General features: G+C 36.3%; 1 protein-coding gene and 2 pseudogenes across 1 annotated transcript; 2 read left to right on the forward strand and 1 right to left on the reverse strand.

Annotated features, from left to right (window-relative positions):
- Positions 1–877: 877 nt before the first annotated feature.
- Positions 878–5,760, reverse strand: LOC120159844 (probable plastid-lipid-associated protein 13, chloroplastic). The gene is made up of 7 exons (XM_039170377.1): positions 5,515–5,760; positions 5,026–5,147; positions 4,865–4,948; positions 4,538–4,634; positions 2,828–3,044; positions 1,445–1,497; positions 878–993 (listed from the first exon to the last, which is right to left on the reverse strand). The coding sequence occupies exons 1-7, from the start codon at positions 5,758–5,760 to the stop codon at positions 898–900; spliced, it is 915 nt and encodes a 304-aa protein (XP_039026308.1). The 3' UTR covers positions 878–897.
- Positions 5,761–6,108: 348 nt separating this feature from the next.
- Positions 6,109–9,958, forward strand: LOC120159836 (annotated as a pseudogene).
- Positions 9,959–14,250: 4,292 nt separating this feature from the next.
- LOC120159814 lies at positions 14,251–16,615 on the forward strand (annotated as a pseudogene).
- The last annotated feature ends 726 nt before the right edge of the window (positions 16,616–17,341 follow it).

Raw genomic sequence — 17,341 nt, forward strand, 5'->3', positions numbered from 1 at the left:
TTATATCAAATCATATCACTATTTCATCTTACATTTAACTATGAATAACTTATTTATAACAAATTGAATTCAGTGAATAAAATAATATTTTTTCTTTATACTAAAAAAAGAGAAAATATTTCCCTTAGAGGTGTCAATTGGTTAAGAAATAAATAATATATTGCTATTAAAAAATATTTATAACAATATTTTAATTTATTGAATTTTTTATTGTATAAATTATACCAAACCACATCACTATTCCATCTTATATTTAACAGTCAATAACTTATTTATAGAAAGTCCATCAAGTGACCTTAGTGGTCAAAGTTATGGATGTACATAGATCGGGTCAGATTTTCGATTCACCTAACTCAACTCAAAAATTATAAATCTTCCACCCAACCTAAACTTGACCCGAAATAATATATTATTAAAAGTATTACTTTTTATTCAATAAAAATAGAGATTTAATTGAAAGAAAATAATATAGAGATGTATATTGTTATAACTATCCCTAAATATATAAACTAAAATTATATTTTTTTGGGGCTAGGTTAGGTCGGATATTTTCACCTGAACCTGAGCCTGAACCCAAACCCGACCATAACCTTAAAAAATCCCGACCAACTCGAAGCTGATTTTTTTAAAAATCCGACCGGTCGGGTCGAAACCGTCGGGTTTGTATCTCATGCCCATCCCTAGTCAAAGTGTACATTGATCTCCCTGAAGATCTTAGGCTCGAGTAGCTGCGTCTACAAGATATGTGTGCGTTGCCAATTGATTAAGAAAATTAGGAAGGATAAGAATCAAAACTATTACAAATAGTCAAGGATTTGATACAAATTTGACTACAATTTACATTTATGATAATGGAATCATCTTGAACAAAATTATTTGAAACAAAAAACATATGCCTTAGCTCTCATATTCAGGGTTTGCTTCCGGCATGCTGGTCGAGGGTGCCTCCAACCTAGTCAGAACTTCAGGTATTCCAGCAGTGTCCCTTATTATCTGCAAACACAATAATGCTCGTTGCTTTACTCATGAACATACACAAGGGAGTATACATGCACCCTCCATGGGGAGCAACAGCATACATATTATCTTGGAAAAATTATTAAATTTAATTTTTGTAAAATAAAGAAATTTGCATACCCGTTTTTTAAAAATAAAAAACATTAAAACTTTAGACCCTATTTTTTAATTTTCAGGTCCGACACTATGCATACATAACGCATTCAAGATGATCATCAAGAGAAGTCGTAATATGTGGACCGAGAAAGATGAAAAGACACAAAGGGTTAATTGCATAGCTTTGGTTAGTGCATTAATTGCTAATTAGGGTGAGCTCATTATTTCTTATGTTATTGTCAACTTCAACGATGAAGTATTTAGAAAACAATCTAAGGCATAAAAGTGCAGGGATGATTCATAAGAAAGAGAGGGAAATATATGAACTTACAAGGATCTCTTCATCCAGATAAGAAATCATGAACAGTCTCTGGAATGTCCCACCTGTAAACACAAAGAAACTTCAGCTCAGATTCATGAAATAATTTAATATTAAATAGAAAAGCCATATGGTTTACCCATAGCCATGATGTTAATTGCTCCCTTCTCTATAAACTTTTACCCTCGACACATTAATCGTCCAGGACACGTAAACTGGCAAAATTGCTGCCAAAGTCACAAGTGATGGCAAAAACTGGAACAGCATCCATCTATGGAACTGGTTCTCTACCATCATTTTAGGCAATGATTCATTGAAAATGCATTGCTTCTACTCTTTTCGAGTTAAGTAACAATTATTTTTATATTTATGGTAAGTTCTCCTATTTATCGAAGTAAACACAGAAGAATGAGACTGAAAATTGCAAAATTTGAAAACTTATGTCCCACTAGGAAAGAAACATTTAAACCACCACCTTAAGAAATTTGTATGGCACTAATTTTACAACAGAAACCAGGAAGAAACATGTGCCAAAAGAGGGAAGAAAAAGATGAGAAACAAGATAGATATCGAGATCCAGAAAAACAATCTGATTCATAATCTCTTTTTAGTGTCTGCCACTTTTCAATTTTCTCAAACTACTTTTAGGTTACCAGCAAACTGCAAGAACTTATTCCACTTTAAAAAATGACTCCTTTTTCTACCCACACCAACCAGCCAAAAGTTCAACTTCTGAACGGGGAACGCCCAAGAAGAGGGGTGTTGATTGTATAATATCAAAGGGAATTCAAACAAAAAAAGAAGAGAAGTGAGATGGTAACCATCACAATTAGTTGGTACTTGGTAATGTTTTCCCTTACATGATACGAATTAACCAATTAGATTCGTTGTTTCTTTCTGGTAATCCACACTCAAACCGTATAAGCTTGTTTTTCATTTTGATTATTAGCATATCAGACTTTCTTATGCTGCTGCAGAAACAGAGCCAAATCATCTTCCTAATAAGTTATGTTAGAAGTGCACAGACAATTCTGAGATGCAGTTCGGTAATTTTAAACTCGCATGATCTTTGCTCTCAAAAGAAAATTTCCTATTTCATATAGCAACCTCTAAAAAGATTCGGAATAATCATCGGCTTTCTCTTTGCTGAAAAATGCATCATAACTATAATACCTCTGGTAAGCACCTTCAAAGGCTAATCGCCACATTTTAAGCCATAAGAAATGGCAAAACTGAAGGGGTCTTTCAATACTTTTCAGATACTTCCCAGCATGTCTATGGTACTATTGCTGCTGAGAATGCAATCTCATAGATGCCAAAAGTGGCATTCACAAGCATAGTATTTCTATTATTTATACCATCTTAAGAGAAAATTGGAAAGCATTGAATGCTTACTCAGAGGAACTCGTAGTCCACGGGCCACTGCATCCCTAACAGGAACTGGAAGTTGCTGGGCAGTAGTAAGAGCCTGACTATATGCGCCTTTTAACTGCTCTGGTATTGTTTCTTCAACAATAGTTGGTGATTCAAATATCCCCTCAACATATTCTTCTTTCATTCGTAGTGGTCCCTCCACAGACACTTTGGTGGAAAGAATAAATTTGCTTTCTATCTGCATTGAGCCAAGGATAACCTTAGGTCACTTCAAATTTTTGTGATGATAAGAGCTTTTCCTAGCACTCAAATAAATATAATTAGAAAAAAGTTGAAAAAAGTGGCTGTTCTAATTAACTCTATCTGTACATTGTTTAATCAAAGAATAGTTTTGGTCAAAATTCACACAGCAGGTTTAAAAATAGAAAACTCAAATGCTAGACTTCCGCCCGGCTAGAGAATTGTAAAGGCAGTACAAGCTAGTGACGATACATATGTGAAACTAGCAAAGAAGGAATAGCTCCATGGGGCAGCCAGCGGCTGCACAAAGGCTTCCATTGTATAGCAATGGTTCCAAACTTATACCCTGCTTTTCCTACTCTTGGGAACATGATCAACAAATATGAATAGAGCAATCTTACCTTGCAGCAAGATTGAGATGAGAACAAGAAACACAGAAATAGAGGCAATGATTCTAAAATTATTATCAGTTATTTAATGTTGATGGCAACAGAAATAAGAGAAAAAACTTTTAAAGCGGAATCATCTGTATACAGCATTGTTTCAATATTCTGTACTTAGTGGTCTCCCGATACCAATGGTGCCAAATTCGCATGAATGAAAGACCACCAAACCTTCCTAAATAGAAACATATCAACCATAAGCAATGCTGCTGAGTGACAACAAGTTTGGACAGTGGACAAGCTCAAGCAAAATTTGTCAATTCAAGTATTTTTAAATGGGAGGAAAATAATGTTGTGTCAAATCACATATTCTCATGCACCAAATAGTGACATTAGTGGAGGTTTAATATGCACATCAATCCAGTTAATACTAGGGACAAAATATAATATACTATTCAATTACCAATGGGGTCCAGACTCTAGAATAAAGGATAGTCTCCTCCATATGGCTATATTATATCATTTTGAAGGAAATCGTGGTCAAAATCACTTCCATTGCAGAACAAATTATCAAAGCATTTTCTTGTTTAGATAATCTATCAAGAATTAGGAGCACACAGTAGCTTTTGTACAGAAAAAGAAAGAGAGAGAAAGATAACTGAGACCACACTCCACAGAGCAATGAGATTTGCTAAAACCATTTTTGACTAGAACCATTTAAATAAATTTGATCTAAATCACATCTGAATTCTGCATGAAAGCAGTAATAATATGTTTTGATATGTAATTCGACTTAAGGATGAATATGGAATACGGATATGTGTCCAACACGGGAAACTCAAAGGTTCTAAATTTTTCCAAATATTTAGAGGATCACCTCATGTCCGAACATGTGTTGGACAGAAGTGTCGAAGACAGGTACCTTAGGAAAAAAGAAGTGAGTTCGGTAAAACAGGTGCTATGTATATGATTAAATGAAGGATGATGACAGCTGAACACGCACTCAACTCAACGCGAGCATTTTATATGGAAGCCCACGCTGATATTTTTGTGACAAGTGATATTAATTTGTGTAGGAGATCATATAAAGTTAGTTTGGAAATATTACCGAGTTAAGCAATTTTAAATGTGCTGTAACCTTTGCAGATCCATCCTTAAGAAGCAAATTCATTTTTGACATTCCTGCCAGTGTCGAAGGAAATCTCCTGCAAATTACATGGGAAACACCAAGATCAGCTGGCAGTCATTCTAAAAAATGGAAATCAGATCACCAGTTTTTTTTGAAGAGCCAACTTATTTATTACAAAGCACATTGAGTATGCAAAACTTACTTCCCATAAAACAGGAAACACCAACGTTGTACCCTTCCAAATATCAGTGGACTCTTGCAAGCAATGTGAGAAAAATTGAAGAAAACAATGTAAGCAACACTCACTCAAATATGACTCTAGCAGCAAAAAGTCCGTGGCTTCCAGATCCAAACCACTCAAAGTTCCATAGACCCTCCAGAAAGGGAGACCTGGAAAGCTATATAAATACATAAGTCTTGTGGGAAAGATGAACATGCACAAATTTGTTCTTAGACTAAGCTCCTACGTTGTCGGCCTTGGTGATGGATTGAGCCTCTCAAGACCAGTTATCCTTTCGTTCACATCAATCCGTTGCACATCTGTTGTTTTTCCCGCGACCAAAGCCTCGAAACCCCCAGCATCCTTAAACTGAAAGAACATTTAGCAAATTTATGATGAAAGGGGACATGCTTTAAGGTGCTTAATAAAATATACGTGTATATACTCGATAGAACACTCAAAATAAATGATTGATACCTGAAATTTTGTTCTCATTTCGAATTATCAATATTATAGGAAAAGGCAATTCCTAGACGAATCTAAACACCTATACTGACTGCTTTGACTTGTAATTGAGGCAAATTAACCAATAGTTCGTAATTCTTTTTCTAGAAATCCAAGATCTAGCCTTAACTGAAAAGCAACGCAAAATGTTGAAATCAACCATTTTGTCTTCGGCGAATAACTACAAAACTAGAGAAAAAATATACATGTTAAATAGTATGGAGAAACTCACAGCAAGCAGAAGAGATTCCTTAGCAGAGAGCCGTTCCATCTCTTTAGCATAAGTAGCCGGAGCTCCTCCCTGCACAGTTTGTTGAGCCATACCTGTACAAGGCATTCTAGGACGGCTTATACGGTGGCCGGATCTCCTCCGGTTAAAATCCGGCAGCCTAATGAAAGAAACTCCCGCCAAAGGCGAAGAAGAGAAGCCGGAGCGTTCTCCCAAAACTGCAGGAAAGGATCCTTGTAAAGAAGCCATAGATGGAGAAGTAAGATGCTCCGTCTTTGTTTATATATTTATCATGTATTCCGCAGTGAAGAGAGGTTGTGGTCAATTTTGTGAAAGATATTTATTTTTGTGCCTCTGATAGCCGTTGCGTCACGAATATTTTTGGTAGAATACACCACAGGCCATTCATTTATTAATAAGGCCACAAATAAGTCATTAAATTTTAAAATATCATAATCAAATCACTCGGTTAATAGAATGTTTTAAACACGTTATTCGATCGCCGTTGGTTCTTAATAATACTTTTATTTTTAGTAATTTATAATTTTATTTAATCATGAAACATCATCGACCAACCAGGGCGTACTCCATTGATAGGATTACGTACTCAGTACCCATCATCATCATCATCCTCTGAGATACCAAAAATATCACATTCCTTAATCTTAACTCTCTTCAATTTCCTCCCTCTTCCTTCCTCCCTCCCTCCGGTCTTTATTTCCTTTTTCTCTTCATCGTTTTAGCTTCGTAATGATAAAAGCTTTACAAATTATTGGTTGTTCATCTGGGTTTATCTCTCAAAGACTAAAGAAGCCTCACTCTGGTAATGGGTTTTCTCTCATTTCTTCAAAAATAAGCTGCAACTCAGCTCCCAAATCTCCGTCTTTTAGAGTGATTCAGATGTTTTCGACTCAGTCCCAGTCCAACTCAGATGCCCCTTCTTCCTCTTCTACTTCCGTTGCAGTTCCTTCAGCTGTGAGTATTTTCTTTGTAATTGTGAATTGGGTGGTCTGTTGAACATGTTTTGGTAGAAAAAAAGTTGACTTTTTTTTTTGGTAGATGAGCAATTAATTCAGTGATTTACTTTTATGTAGTGGTATGCTGCTTATGTGATTATAAATAAAATTTAATTAAAAAAGTACAGTGTGTTTTTAGGGCTTAAAACCCTTACGTTGTTGATTTGTTCAGAATGTTTAAGCATTATGAATTCAGCATTAGAAGAATCTTATAGTCTTTAACTGTTAGAGGGAACAGAATGAAATGAATTCATATATTACATACTGTACTGTTCAGTATTCATTGATTTTTCTTTATTTTTTTTTTAAATTAAATCTGCTAGAAAATTTGATTTCCTCTTTCATAGTTGTATTATTGTTGAAACTCGAAGTGTGATGGCATCCATAACTCATTGTAGTACAAGACAATTGTAAACTAAATTTCTTAGATAACTGGAAGATGGATTCTGTCTTGGCATTTTTCATAGTTGTTTTCTTTATCATTTTACAGGGAAATGTTCATAAGATCAAGTTCTGCCAGTGGTGTGGTGGCCCAGCAAAGCATGAAATACCTGATGGAGAAGAGAAAATAAGAGCTATCTGCACCCTTTGTGGAAAAATTGCCTATCAAAATCCAAAAATGGTATGTTATTGCAAATTAAAATGTGGCTTATTGTTTTCCAAATGGCAAGTTTCTGCCTTAGTCTTTGTGATGTGTGTGTGTTTGTGTTTTGGGGGGTGGGGTGGGGTGAATGACCGAAGCAGTTGAAATAAATAAGGCTGAAAAGAGTTAGAAGTCCAGAATATATATCTAATACTTCATAAATAAAATTGAAATAATAAATATTTAAAAGCTCTTGTGTCATTTTTCCCAGCTTGGGAAAGTCAACTCTGGCGAGAAAAGTTTCACCATTTCAGCTCTTCTTCGGCAATCCAAGTACTTTCACTAGCTTGTTTCCCTAACCATTTCACCAAAAATCTCCTATCTTGGTTACCCCTTCTAGGCGTGGTTTATTTCACACCCAAAACTTCTTCAATAACCTCTGTTTTAGTCTTAGAAAGCTGATACATCTTATCTGATTTTTCAGCGACATCTTACTCGTCCCTTTTTGTTTAAGACAGAAAGGGTAGCTGACTTAGCTTGCTTAGATTTTTCTAACTCAGTATGTGAAGTCACCAAAAATAGCATCCGGAGGAGCACCTCCTTCCAAGAGTTTCAAATTGTTCGAACCAGGCTACAGAAGTTAAAATATGCTTCCTAGCTTCACGTAAATAATTTCCCATCATCTATGCCACAATTGTTTCTTATGAAATCATCAACTGACAATTTGTTCTTAACCAGAGTAAGCAAGGACGTAGGCATGCATCACTCTCAGTGACAAATCTCCTTTCTCCAGGTTCAGGACTGTTTTGAACAACTTCAAATCTCTTGGGAGAACAAGGAGTTGGAATGTGTAACTGTTTGTTCATCCAGTCACGCATTGATTTTAAAATAACCACTAAGCACTTAATATCTTCAGGTTTCATGGTTGCTTCCTTGTGTGGCAATCCTTAGACCATTTTCTCAATTTGACAAATGGATATCACAGTCATAGTTGATAAAGATATCACAGTGCTAAGTCTTGTGTTAATTTTTGAGGAGATTCCTGTTAAGATCCTTGATAATTTCAGACTTGTGTGATATCCTCTGGACTTTCAGTAGGTCGTCCCTTCCTGGATTTTGAGTTATCAACAAAAGGAATGAATTTAGAGTTTTCGGTAATAATGCACTTGCATTGAGATAATGGTAGGTATCGTTTTCTATTTTGGAAGGTTAGTTGAGAAAATAATACTTTGAATATATTCCAGTTTCCAATCTGAATCGGCGTTTCCCTTACTAATTTGTACTTCTGTTGCAGACCTTAAAGTATGATTTTTTTAAGATAATACTTTTATGCTTAATCTGTTTACTAAACTGGAACGTTTAGGTTGTGGGTTGCCTCATTGAGCATGATAGAAAGATTCTACTTTGCAAGCGGAACATTGAACCATCTTTCGGTCTTTGGTATGTATTTGGATGATTGGAATTTGGCTTAGGAAAGGATTGAATATAGTTATCTCGTCATCTTCCGATGTTTGTTTGAAAAGGAGACTAATTATGCATTTGAAGTATGGAGTACTCGCACTTACTTTTCTTGTGAAGTAGCTAGTTCCTACTATCCTAATGGCCATTACAAATATTTGAGTTGATTGGATGGCATTAATATAGGACACTTCCTGCTGGTTACCTTGAAATTGGAGAGTCTGCAGCTGAAGGGGCAATCCGGGAAACATGGGAAGAGGCAGGTGCTGAAGTGGAAGTCATTTCGCCTTTTGCACAACTGGATATCCCTCTTATTGGACAAGTTAGAAGAAACATCTTTTATTGCTTTATTTCATGCACATTTAAGGGAGATGCCTGTGAATGTACATTGCTTTCTCTTTTTTGGAGCAGACTTATGTTATCTTCTTGGCAAAGCTGAAGAAGCCCAGTTTTCACCCGGACCAGAATCATCCGAGTGCTCTCTCTTCGAACTGGACAATATTCCTTTCGACTCTTTGGCATTTTCTTCAATTTTTGTTACTTTGAATTTGGTTTGAGCTTCTCCTTTTTATTTCTTTCCATAAAACTAAATCTTGTTAGAATTTGTTTAACAATTCTTATCAACTTAAATTTTAACAAATTGTGTTATCCCCCTGTTGGTGCAGTACATTGAAGACGTCAAATCCGGGAAAGTAGAGTTTCACTACGGTACCATTAATAAAAGGTATTTCGGTTTTTTATTTGTTAATCTGCCATTTCCAATTGAACTTTATTTACTTGGCCTGTTTTGCAGTTTGACGTCGCCTAGAGAAGCACTCTTTTGATCATTGCTCATTGCTTTTATTATTAATTCTTGAGAAGCTTTCTCTCATGAGTTTGTTTTGCTTATAATGTTTGTTGGCAGGCTTGGGACTGGTCCGTCTGATATCCGTGCCTTTACCCTCGACTATCATTTGCAGGTTTGAGACACGGTCGAGTTCCGTTTCGCACATCTTGTCAAAGAGTACGAAACTCTTGCAAGTGAAATCGTTTTTACCTTTTTTGTGGTGCTGTATCTTCCATTTGAAGTAGTTTCGATTGGTGTAACGAATTGCGTTTTTCTTCTTACAACTCTCTTATGCTTTCGATCTGTTAGTCATCATCCAGATTCTCATGCCTAAATTTTTATCGAATTCACTGTATTTTGCTGCACTTTGAACACTGATTTTTCTTCTGCTTTCTGGGATTCGACTTTCATGCAGATTGCACAAGTTATCAGTCCATTGTTGAGATACAGTCGAGCACCGAGTTGATGTCTATGGAATATAAGTTTCAGGAGGAAACAACTGCGTAGCTCGTATTGGATTTATTAGGAGGAAACAACTTCTTACTATTTGATATTAAACACTTACACCTCTAGCATTTCTATGTTCCAATCTGAGACCTCAAGAATAACAATAATTCCTTTACCACCTAGGTCGCTTGATTCGTGCTAATAATAAATGAAAACTACAATCCATTAGTTGGGCACATATGAGACACCGGAGAAAAATGATAAACAATAGCACTGAAATTGTAGATAGAGTCAGTGGCATATTCAAAAATATTTTTGAGATAGAGTCGGTGGCGGATTCAGAAATATTTTTAAGATGAACACAAATATGCTAACAACACAAATTTTTTGAATAAGATAGACACATAAAATTATAAGGTGGCACTATTAATAAAATAAGTAACTAACGGAAGAAATTTGAATCACAGGTTGGACATTTTACCACACTCGTGAAGAAGTGGATCCGCCCCTGGGTGCAATGACTATATTAGATGATAATAACAATGCCAGTTTAACACAGAATTACATACAATCTTCATCGTTAACATGTTCTCATAATGAATGCACTGATACCAATAGATTCAACACAGTTTTCTACAACATACGAATCATGCAGTGAAACTAACTTAAAGTACCACGGATTCAACATGCAGCGTGAAAACAACATAGGAGAAACATGAATGAACCAACCTCATCTTCTTCTTTTTTTCTTTTTTTATATAATTTTCTGCAAATCACGAGCCTTTAATCGAATCAACAAAACCACTGGTGAGAAGCCTTTCAACGTACTTGCCAAGAATATCCATCTCCAGGTTCAACTTCTGTGTAACCCTTAGACCTGACCTATGCGTTACGACCAAATTTAACGGATTACGATAAAAAATTTCCAAAAATATTATTTGATAATTTAAAATCCGAATTATAATTAAACATCTTTAAAAATATAATTAATAGCATCAAAGTTTAAATTCAATAAATTAAAATCGTAAAAACTAAATAAAATATTTCAAAATCAGTATCGAAGCAAAGCTAACATTAGTAACAAAAGCAGTATTTTCAAAATATAGACACATGTCACCCAAAATAAATGCAGCTCGGAAGATAAATACATTACAACAAAATGTCATTGTACTAATGTGTCGATCCTCCAAGTGCCAGGTACATGTCGCCTATAAAAAAGTATCTGAAAGAGAGAGATTTGGGGGAGTGAGCTAGGGAGCTCAGTGTGTTCCAACAGTGCAGAAATAAAACATACAATTTATATTTCAAAACCAGTTCAAAAATAAAGTCATGAAACGTCGGTAGAGGTTTCAAAATCAGATCAGTTCCAACTTGTGAAAACGTTAGTAGTGTTTTTAGTTTACAATTTCAGGATCGTCCTCCAACCGAACACCATATGCAGTTCCCCAGAACTGCATCCATAAGGACTTACCCTAGGCCCGAAGGGCGTAGGTGCCAACCTAAGGGAGCACCTTGGGTCCATAAGGTCCTATCCTAGCCGAAGCTTAGGTGCCCACCTGAGGGGAGTGCCCTCAGGCCCATAAGGACTTACCCAATGCACACAACAAAGAAGCCACCCTAAGGGAGTACCTTAGGGTCCATAAGGTCTTATCACTAGGCCCATTAGGCCTAGGAGCCCACCCAAGAGTCACCTTAGGTCTATAAAGAATTACCAGTTTGATCAGTCTGAACTTATATAAGGAATTACCAATTTGACCGAGCTGAACATGCAGAGACTTCATACTAAATCCCAGTGTACCCAGAGAAAAAACATTTTTTTAGACAGAAATTAGTGGTAGCATAAAATCAGAGTTCAGACATATTTATTTATCAGTAAAAAAGTAATAAGAGAACATGAATCAGATAATCGGCTTAAACTTTAGTAAATCAGAAATCAGACTTTAAATCAGATAAATCATACGAAATCAAGTCAAACAGATAGTCATATTGTAAATCAGATAAAATAGTCATATGCACATTGTATTTCAAACATATATTTAAACAAATGTGTGTCACACAAGGAACACACCTCACAAAAAGTATCAGTCTGAGAGATTTATCGAGCACCGGCTTCACTAGGCTCTTCGACTGAAAGAGAACCTAAATTATTATAGAACATGGTTATAATAGAATAATAATCTAAAATGAACATTTGACAGGGTTACAAAAATATACAAGTATTCACGGGCTCTCGTAGACGAGCTAATCAAGAGGAACCGGGTCGAGCAGGTTAAGGTCAAGAGATCCACAAGTACCTTAAATATTTGATAACATTAATTAATCCTTGATCCTTTAGTAAAATTTATTGCATTGAAATAAATACTAAATTTACAAATGCACATTCGGGTTTAACGGTCAATTCGAAGGCTTGAGGGTTTGAATTTGGCAAAACATACTTCGAATTCAGACTCAGGATGTCGAAAAACATAAAATATTACTTTTCAGAAAATTTGACTTTTTGGGTCAAAGTCAACGGGTCAGGTCAAAGTCAACAGGTCAGACTGGTTCGGGTTGACTTGGTTCAGTCTGAGTTAACTCAGATCTTCGATAGAAGCATGAAGATCAGTTCAGGTTGACTTGGTGGCACGTGGAAATGGAGACAGAGTTGGGGATGATCGTCGAACACTCGGGATGCATCATCACACTCGACCAAAAGCAAAAAAAAATCAACCATAACTCATCAAAATATTATAATAAAGGTGACACGAATCTTACCCCTTACGGACGGTGAAAACAACGACGGTGGAGAGCCACACCAATCGGGTTTTGGTCGCACGAGGCTGAGGAGTCTGGTGCTGGGGTGGTGAGGCGAGCTGACAAGCGAGGTGGCCTGAATCGACAAATAACCGAGCGGCAGTGCCACGAGTGACTTGCTCTCGATTCAGAATAAAAGGTGGCCGATTCGGGTTGCTAACGGTTGGGTTGGGTTCGTCGGAGGATGTTGGGTCTGATGATGGCAGCGGAGCACATAATCAGCGACCGAAGCGGACAAATCAAAAAGGGGTACGGCGGTTGGGGTTAAAAATTTGGGAAAATTTAGGGTTGATTCGAGAGAGAGTCTAGGTATTAAAAACCCAAAAATAAAACAATTAAGATATATATTTTATTATTTTAAACCCAAACATACCCTAGGTCACGGGTTCAAGCCTGGCCAGCCATTATCTCCCTTTTTTTTGCTATCAGCTGAGTATGGGTAAATTATAATACTAGTTCCTAAACTTTATAAACTTTCAAAATTAGCCTAAATTTTTAAAATTTTGTGGTTTAGTCCAGAAAAATAATTAATTTATATTTTCAAATTTTAAATTAAAAATTAGGGTATGACAATTCTCCCCCTTAAAAGAATTTCGTCCTCGAAATTCACCAAAGTCAAACAGGTAATAGAACCTAGATCTCCAATAGTTCTTTCTGAGGACAAAGGCTAATTAATCTATTGAGAATAATGGAAAATCTTGCTAGACTCGGAGCGAAAACAAGGGTCTCATTGCCTTAAGTCGAATATCTGAGGGTCTTAGGATACGAAACTCGGGTATTGGAGGGCGTTGTTAGAAATACATGGTATGAAATAGAAATAACAATAAATATACCTGCAGAAGTCCCTAGTTCATCTCGATAACCAAAACATCGGGTAGCATAGGCAAGGGCAGGTTGTCTAGCCTCAGAATCAACTGGTCCTCTACTCTGCGATCGAGCTCTACTGTCAACCCTAAGAACAGATCCAAAAATCCTACCCTGACTGCGACTCCTAGCGGGAGTCTGAACAGAAGCATGAGAATGTGCAAGAGTTTGAGTGGGGTCCGATAACAGAGGATGGATGCAGATAATTTCTCAAAAAGTGCTCACTAGATCCACAATGATAACATATACCCATTTTCTTATGACACTCTCCCCTGTGTCGATTTCCACAGTGCTTATAACTCGGTATCAGAGTGAAACCTAAATGATCGCCTCGACTAACTAATGGAGGTGGAGGTGATGAAGCCTCGAACCAAAATGACTCCTCTGATGAGCAGCAATACGAGTCCTCTTATCAGGGTGTGCAGAAGGCTCATACTGATCAAAAAGTCTCCTAGATCGGTCTCGATCTACCTATCTCTATCAGGTGAAGAAGCCTCCGCTTCTTCAGTGTCCTTTGCTCTCTCTGCTACAACATCGAACACTTCATCCTGGTGAGTAACCACCTGACGACACAGCTAGTATATGAGCCCCTGAGCAAACTTTCGGCACCGATCCCTCTCGGTAGGTACCAAACTGAAACCATACTTCAACAACTTCAGAAACTCTATCTCATACTCAGAAACAATCATATCACCCTGAACTAGATCCTAGAACTAGTGTCACCTCTGCGTGAGATAACGTTCTCCCAGAAAATGACTCCTGAAACGCTCTCTGAAGAAGTCCCAGGTCAAGCGATCGGCTGGAACACTACTGACCACAGACTCCCACCAGGTGTGGGCATTCCCGTCCAACATGGAGACAACTCCCAAATAACGCCGCTGCGGGTATAATCCTAACTGGTCCATGCATCGCTCAGTATCGCAGAGCCAGTCCTCGACTTCTTCAAGGGTATTTTTGAGATTTAACTTAAAATTAATATAAAAAAAAGATTATCTTGAATAATAAACTATAGTTGATTTTGAAGTTTGGAACATTAATTAACTTACAAAGGATTTTTGGATGAGATTCAGGTATTTCTGTGTTGAGATATCTTCTTAGTATGACCACTTTTTCGTTACCTTTATAATGTATCTTTAAACACCTCAATCAGATGTCAGAAAGTCAAAATATGTCTGCTTTAACAAAGATATTAATTGCAAAAAAAATTAAATACGAGTCTAATACGTGATTTTTGTAGTAATTACAAATTTTAAAATTTATTTATATTTACTTTATCCTTTTCGTAACAGTACCATACCATGTAAATTTTTTGAAAATTATCATTTCATGTTCTCGTATCTGTCCTTATTTCTGTTCATGTATATGTATTAATGCAACATAGCTCTTAGTAATTAGAAATAGTACAGCAAATTTTTTCTACCTTTCTTTTCTTCAATGAAAAATGTCATTCTAGATTCTGCTAATTGTTTAGACAGATTTTTCTATTGTTCATGTCATTCTCCTTAATTGTGGACGCGCTTCATGCTTCCATTGAAGATGAATCAGAGCACAAGTAAGTGGATCATCTTGTTTTTGATTGGTTGTATATAGGGATGGCCGAGGGACGGGCGGGGCAGTCACGCCTTGAAAATTTAAAATCATCGTATATTTTAGATTTTTTCTATGTATTTTCTATTGAAAATCTATTTTCGCCCCTTCCAGAATTTTAGTTCGTCTCTTAAGTTTAAATCCGCTCCCCTAAAATAAAATCTTACATCCATCCCGGGTTGTAGATTAGGCAATATTAACCAGTTGTTAATGTCATTCTGCTTTAGGCATTATTTAGTCGTATCTGCGGTGACAAACTAATGATGAATCTTAATGGCGTTTGGTCGTCAATCTATCTTGGTAAGTGGGAATACCTTAGTTGTTGAGATTTTACATCTCAAATTAAAATAAAAATGCTCATACCGTCGAGGTTCTTGCAGCATACGAGAAAGCTGAAGACATGAATTACCACTCGGTTTGCTTGCATGTTCTTGCAGATTCCATTCGCAGGTGTGATATGTTCTGTAATTCTGTCTCTATGCATGCTGTTAGCTTTTGGGCAGGACGAACGCAGAAATTTATGTAAAGGGTGTGAACTTAAGAAATTAATTATATTAAAAAATTTAGGGGGTAAAGTTATAAAATTTGAGGGGCACAAAATTAAACAATCAATAAAAAATATAAAGATAAAATCTAAAATATAAGAAAATTTGAAAATTCTAGAGGCTGCACCTCACACCCCTCGGACCACCCCTGCTTTTGGGTCTAACTCTTTTTATCATTGAATAGAGCTCATCTAATATATATATATATATGTTTGTTTTCTAAGTGCAGGTTCGATATTTACGTCCTGGTTTTTGTCTCTCGGGTAATTTCTTACTTGAATCACGAATATAAAATTTTACATTTGGGGATGAATTTACAAGTTTTTAAAAGATGTGAACTTATAACATAAAAAATAAAAATCTAAAATATATAAGAATTTGACATTTTCAAGGGAGCGACTGCTAGGGGTGAGTATGTGATCGAGTCAAGTCGAGTTGTTCGAGTTTTTATTTAAATTTAATTATAAACATTTCTAATATTATGATAATATTTGATTTCGATTTAAACGATTTGACTCAAACTTGAAAATCAAACAACTAATTACTCAACTTGAATTTGAATTTTTTCTAGTCGAATTTATGAAATTACGACTTGAATCAAGCCGAGTCGAGTAGAAAAATTAGATTTCTTGAATCGAATTGAGTTTTATTCCCCCTCTAACGACTGCCCCACCCATCTTCCCATCGGACCATCCCTTGCTTCAATCTTAAAATTGACTCCTCCTGCTCATTCCTCTTGTTTCTCTCGTAATTTTGTCCTACGCCTTGCAGGGTAAATAACGCTGAAGCTTTGTGCATGGGATTAGTTTCATGTGCAGTATTCATGCTCGCAATGCCTCTATTTAAAGCTAGCGGCGGCGTCTTGCTTCAGATGGCACCACCTAATAATAATATTCCATCTTCAGCTTTAACCAAATGTTGGGAGCAGGTAGGTATTCGCACAAAAGATGAGTCTATTACGGCGTTTTTGAAAAAGCATCGCTAATGATACTATTTAATAGTGTTCGCTATTCAAACGCCAAGATATGTGTAAATTCAGTGGTGTTTTCTCTCAAAACTCCGTTACAAACCTATTTGTTATTTATAAAACATCCAAATTAAGCAGTTTCAAGCCATACCTTGCAAAAGATTTGTTATTTATAAAAAATTATAATTTCTCTTAAATTACAAAAAACCACCTAAACTTCCCAAATCCTAACCCTAACTCACCGTCATCGCCCTTTCTGGCCACGATCACCGTTGCCGACATAACCCTTACCATCCTCCTAGTCATACTCCGTCTTAGTTGCAGTCGATTGGTTGTGGAATCGCATTGGATCACGGTTTTCATCCTATGGTTTGTGGGGTATAAAATGTTGATTCGTCGTCGATCGGTCATGATTTCATAGGGGTTTTGGTCGCCAGGGGAAGTGAGGTCTGGTCGAGCTTCGTTGACGGCAAAGTACAATGGTCAATGTGGGTTTAGGGGTTGAATCGAAGGTTTTCAAAATTTTGGGGTTATTTCAAAATTTCTTTGTTTTTTTTAATATAATTTTAATTTTAAATAAAAATTTCAAAATTTACTAGTTGTGACACGTGTCACTTAACGAAGAAAATTAATGTTGTTGACGGTCCAGGAACCTAAAGTGGTAACATTTGTAAAGTTAGATACCGAGATTATTCAAAAAATAATTTAGGCATTTGTTCGTGATAAACATTATGGTTGGACACT

This window comes from Hibiscus syriacus, unplaced genomic scaffold, assembly GCF_006381635.1.
Source record: "Hibiscus syriacus cultivar Baekdansim isolate YM2019G1 unplaced genomic scaffold, ASM638163v2 tig00111377_pilon, whole genome shotgun sequence".
In the NCBI taxonomy this organism is placed as follows: domain Eukaryota; kingdom Viridiplantae; phylum Streptophyta; class Magnoliopsida; order Malvales; family Malvaceae; genus Hibiscus; species Hibiscus syriacus.

What these genes read in the sequence shown, in the direction of transcription:
- LOC120159844 (XM_039170377.1), bottom strand. Translation starts at nt 5,760, where the DNA reads ATGGCTTCTTTACAAGGATCCTTTCCTGCAGTTTTGGGAGAACGCTCC. An exon ending in AGGAATCTCTTCTGCTTGCT is followed by an intron (nt 5,148 to 5,514) that starts GTGAGTTTCTCC and finishes ATGTTCTTTCAG; the next exon opens with TTTAAGGATGCTGGGGGTTT. An exon ending in TGGACTACGAGTTCCTCTGA is followed by an intron (nt 1,498 to 2,827) that starts GTAAGCATTCAA and finishes TTGTGTTTACAG; the next exon opens with GTGGGACATTCCAGAGACTG.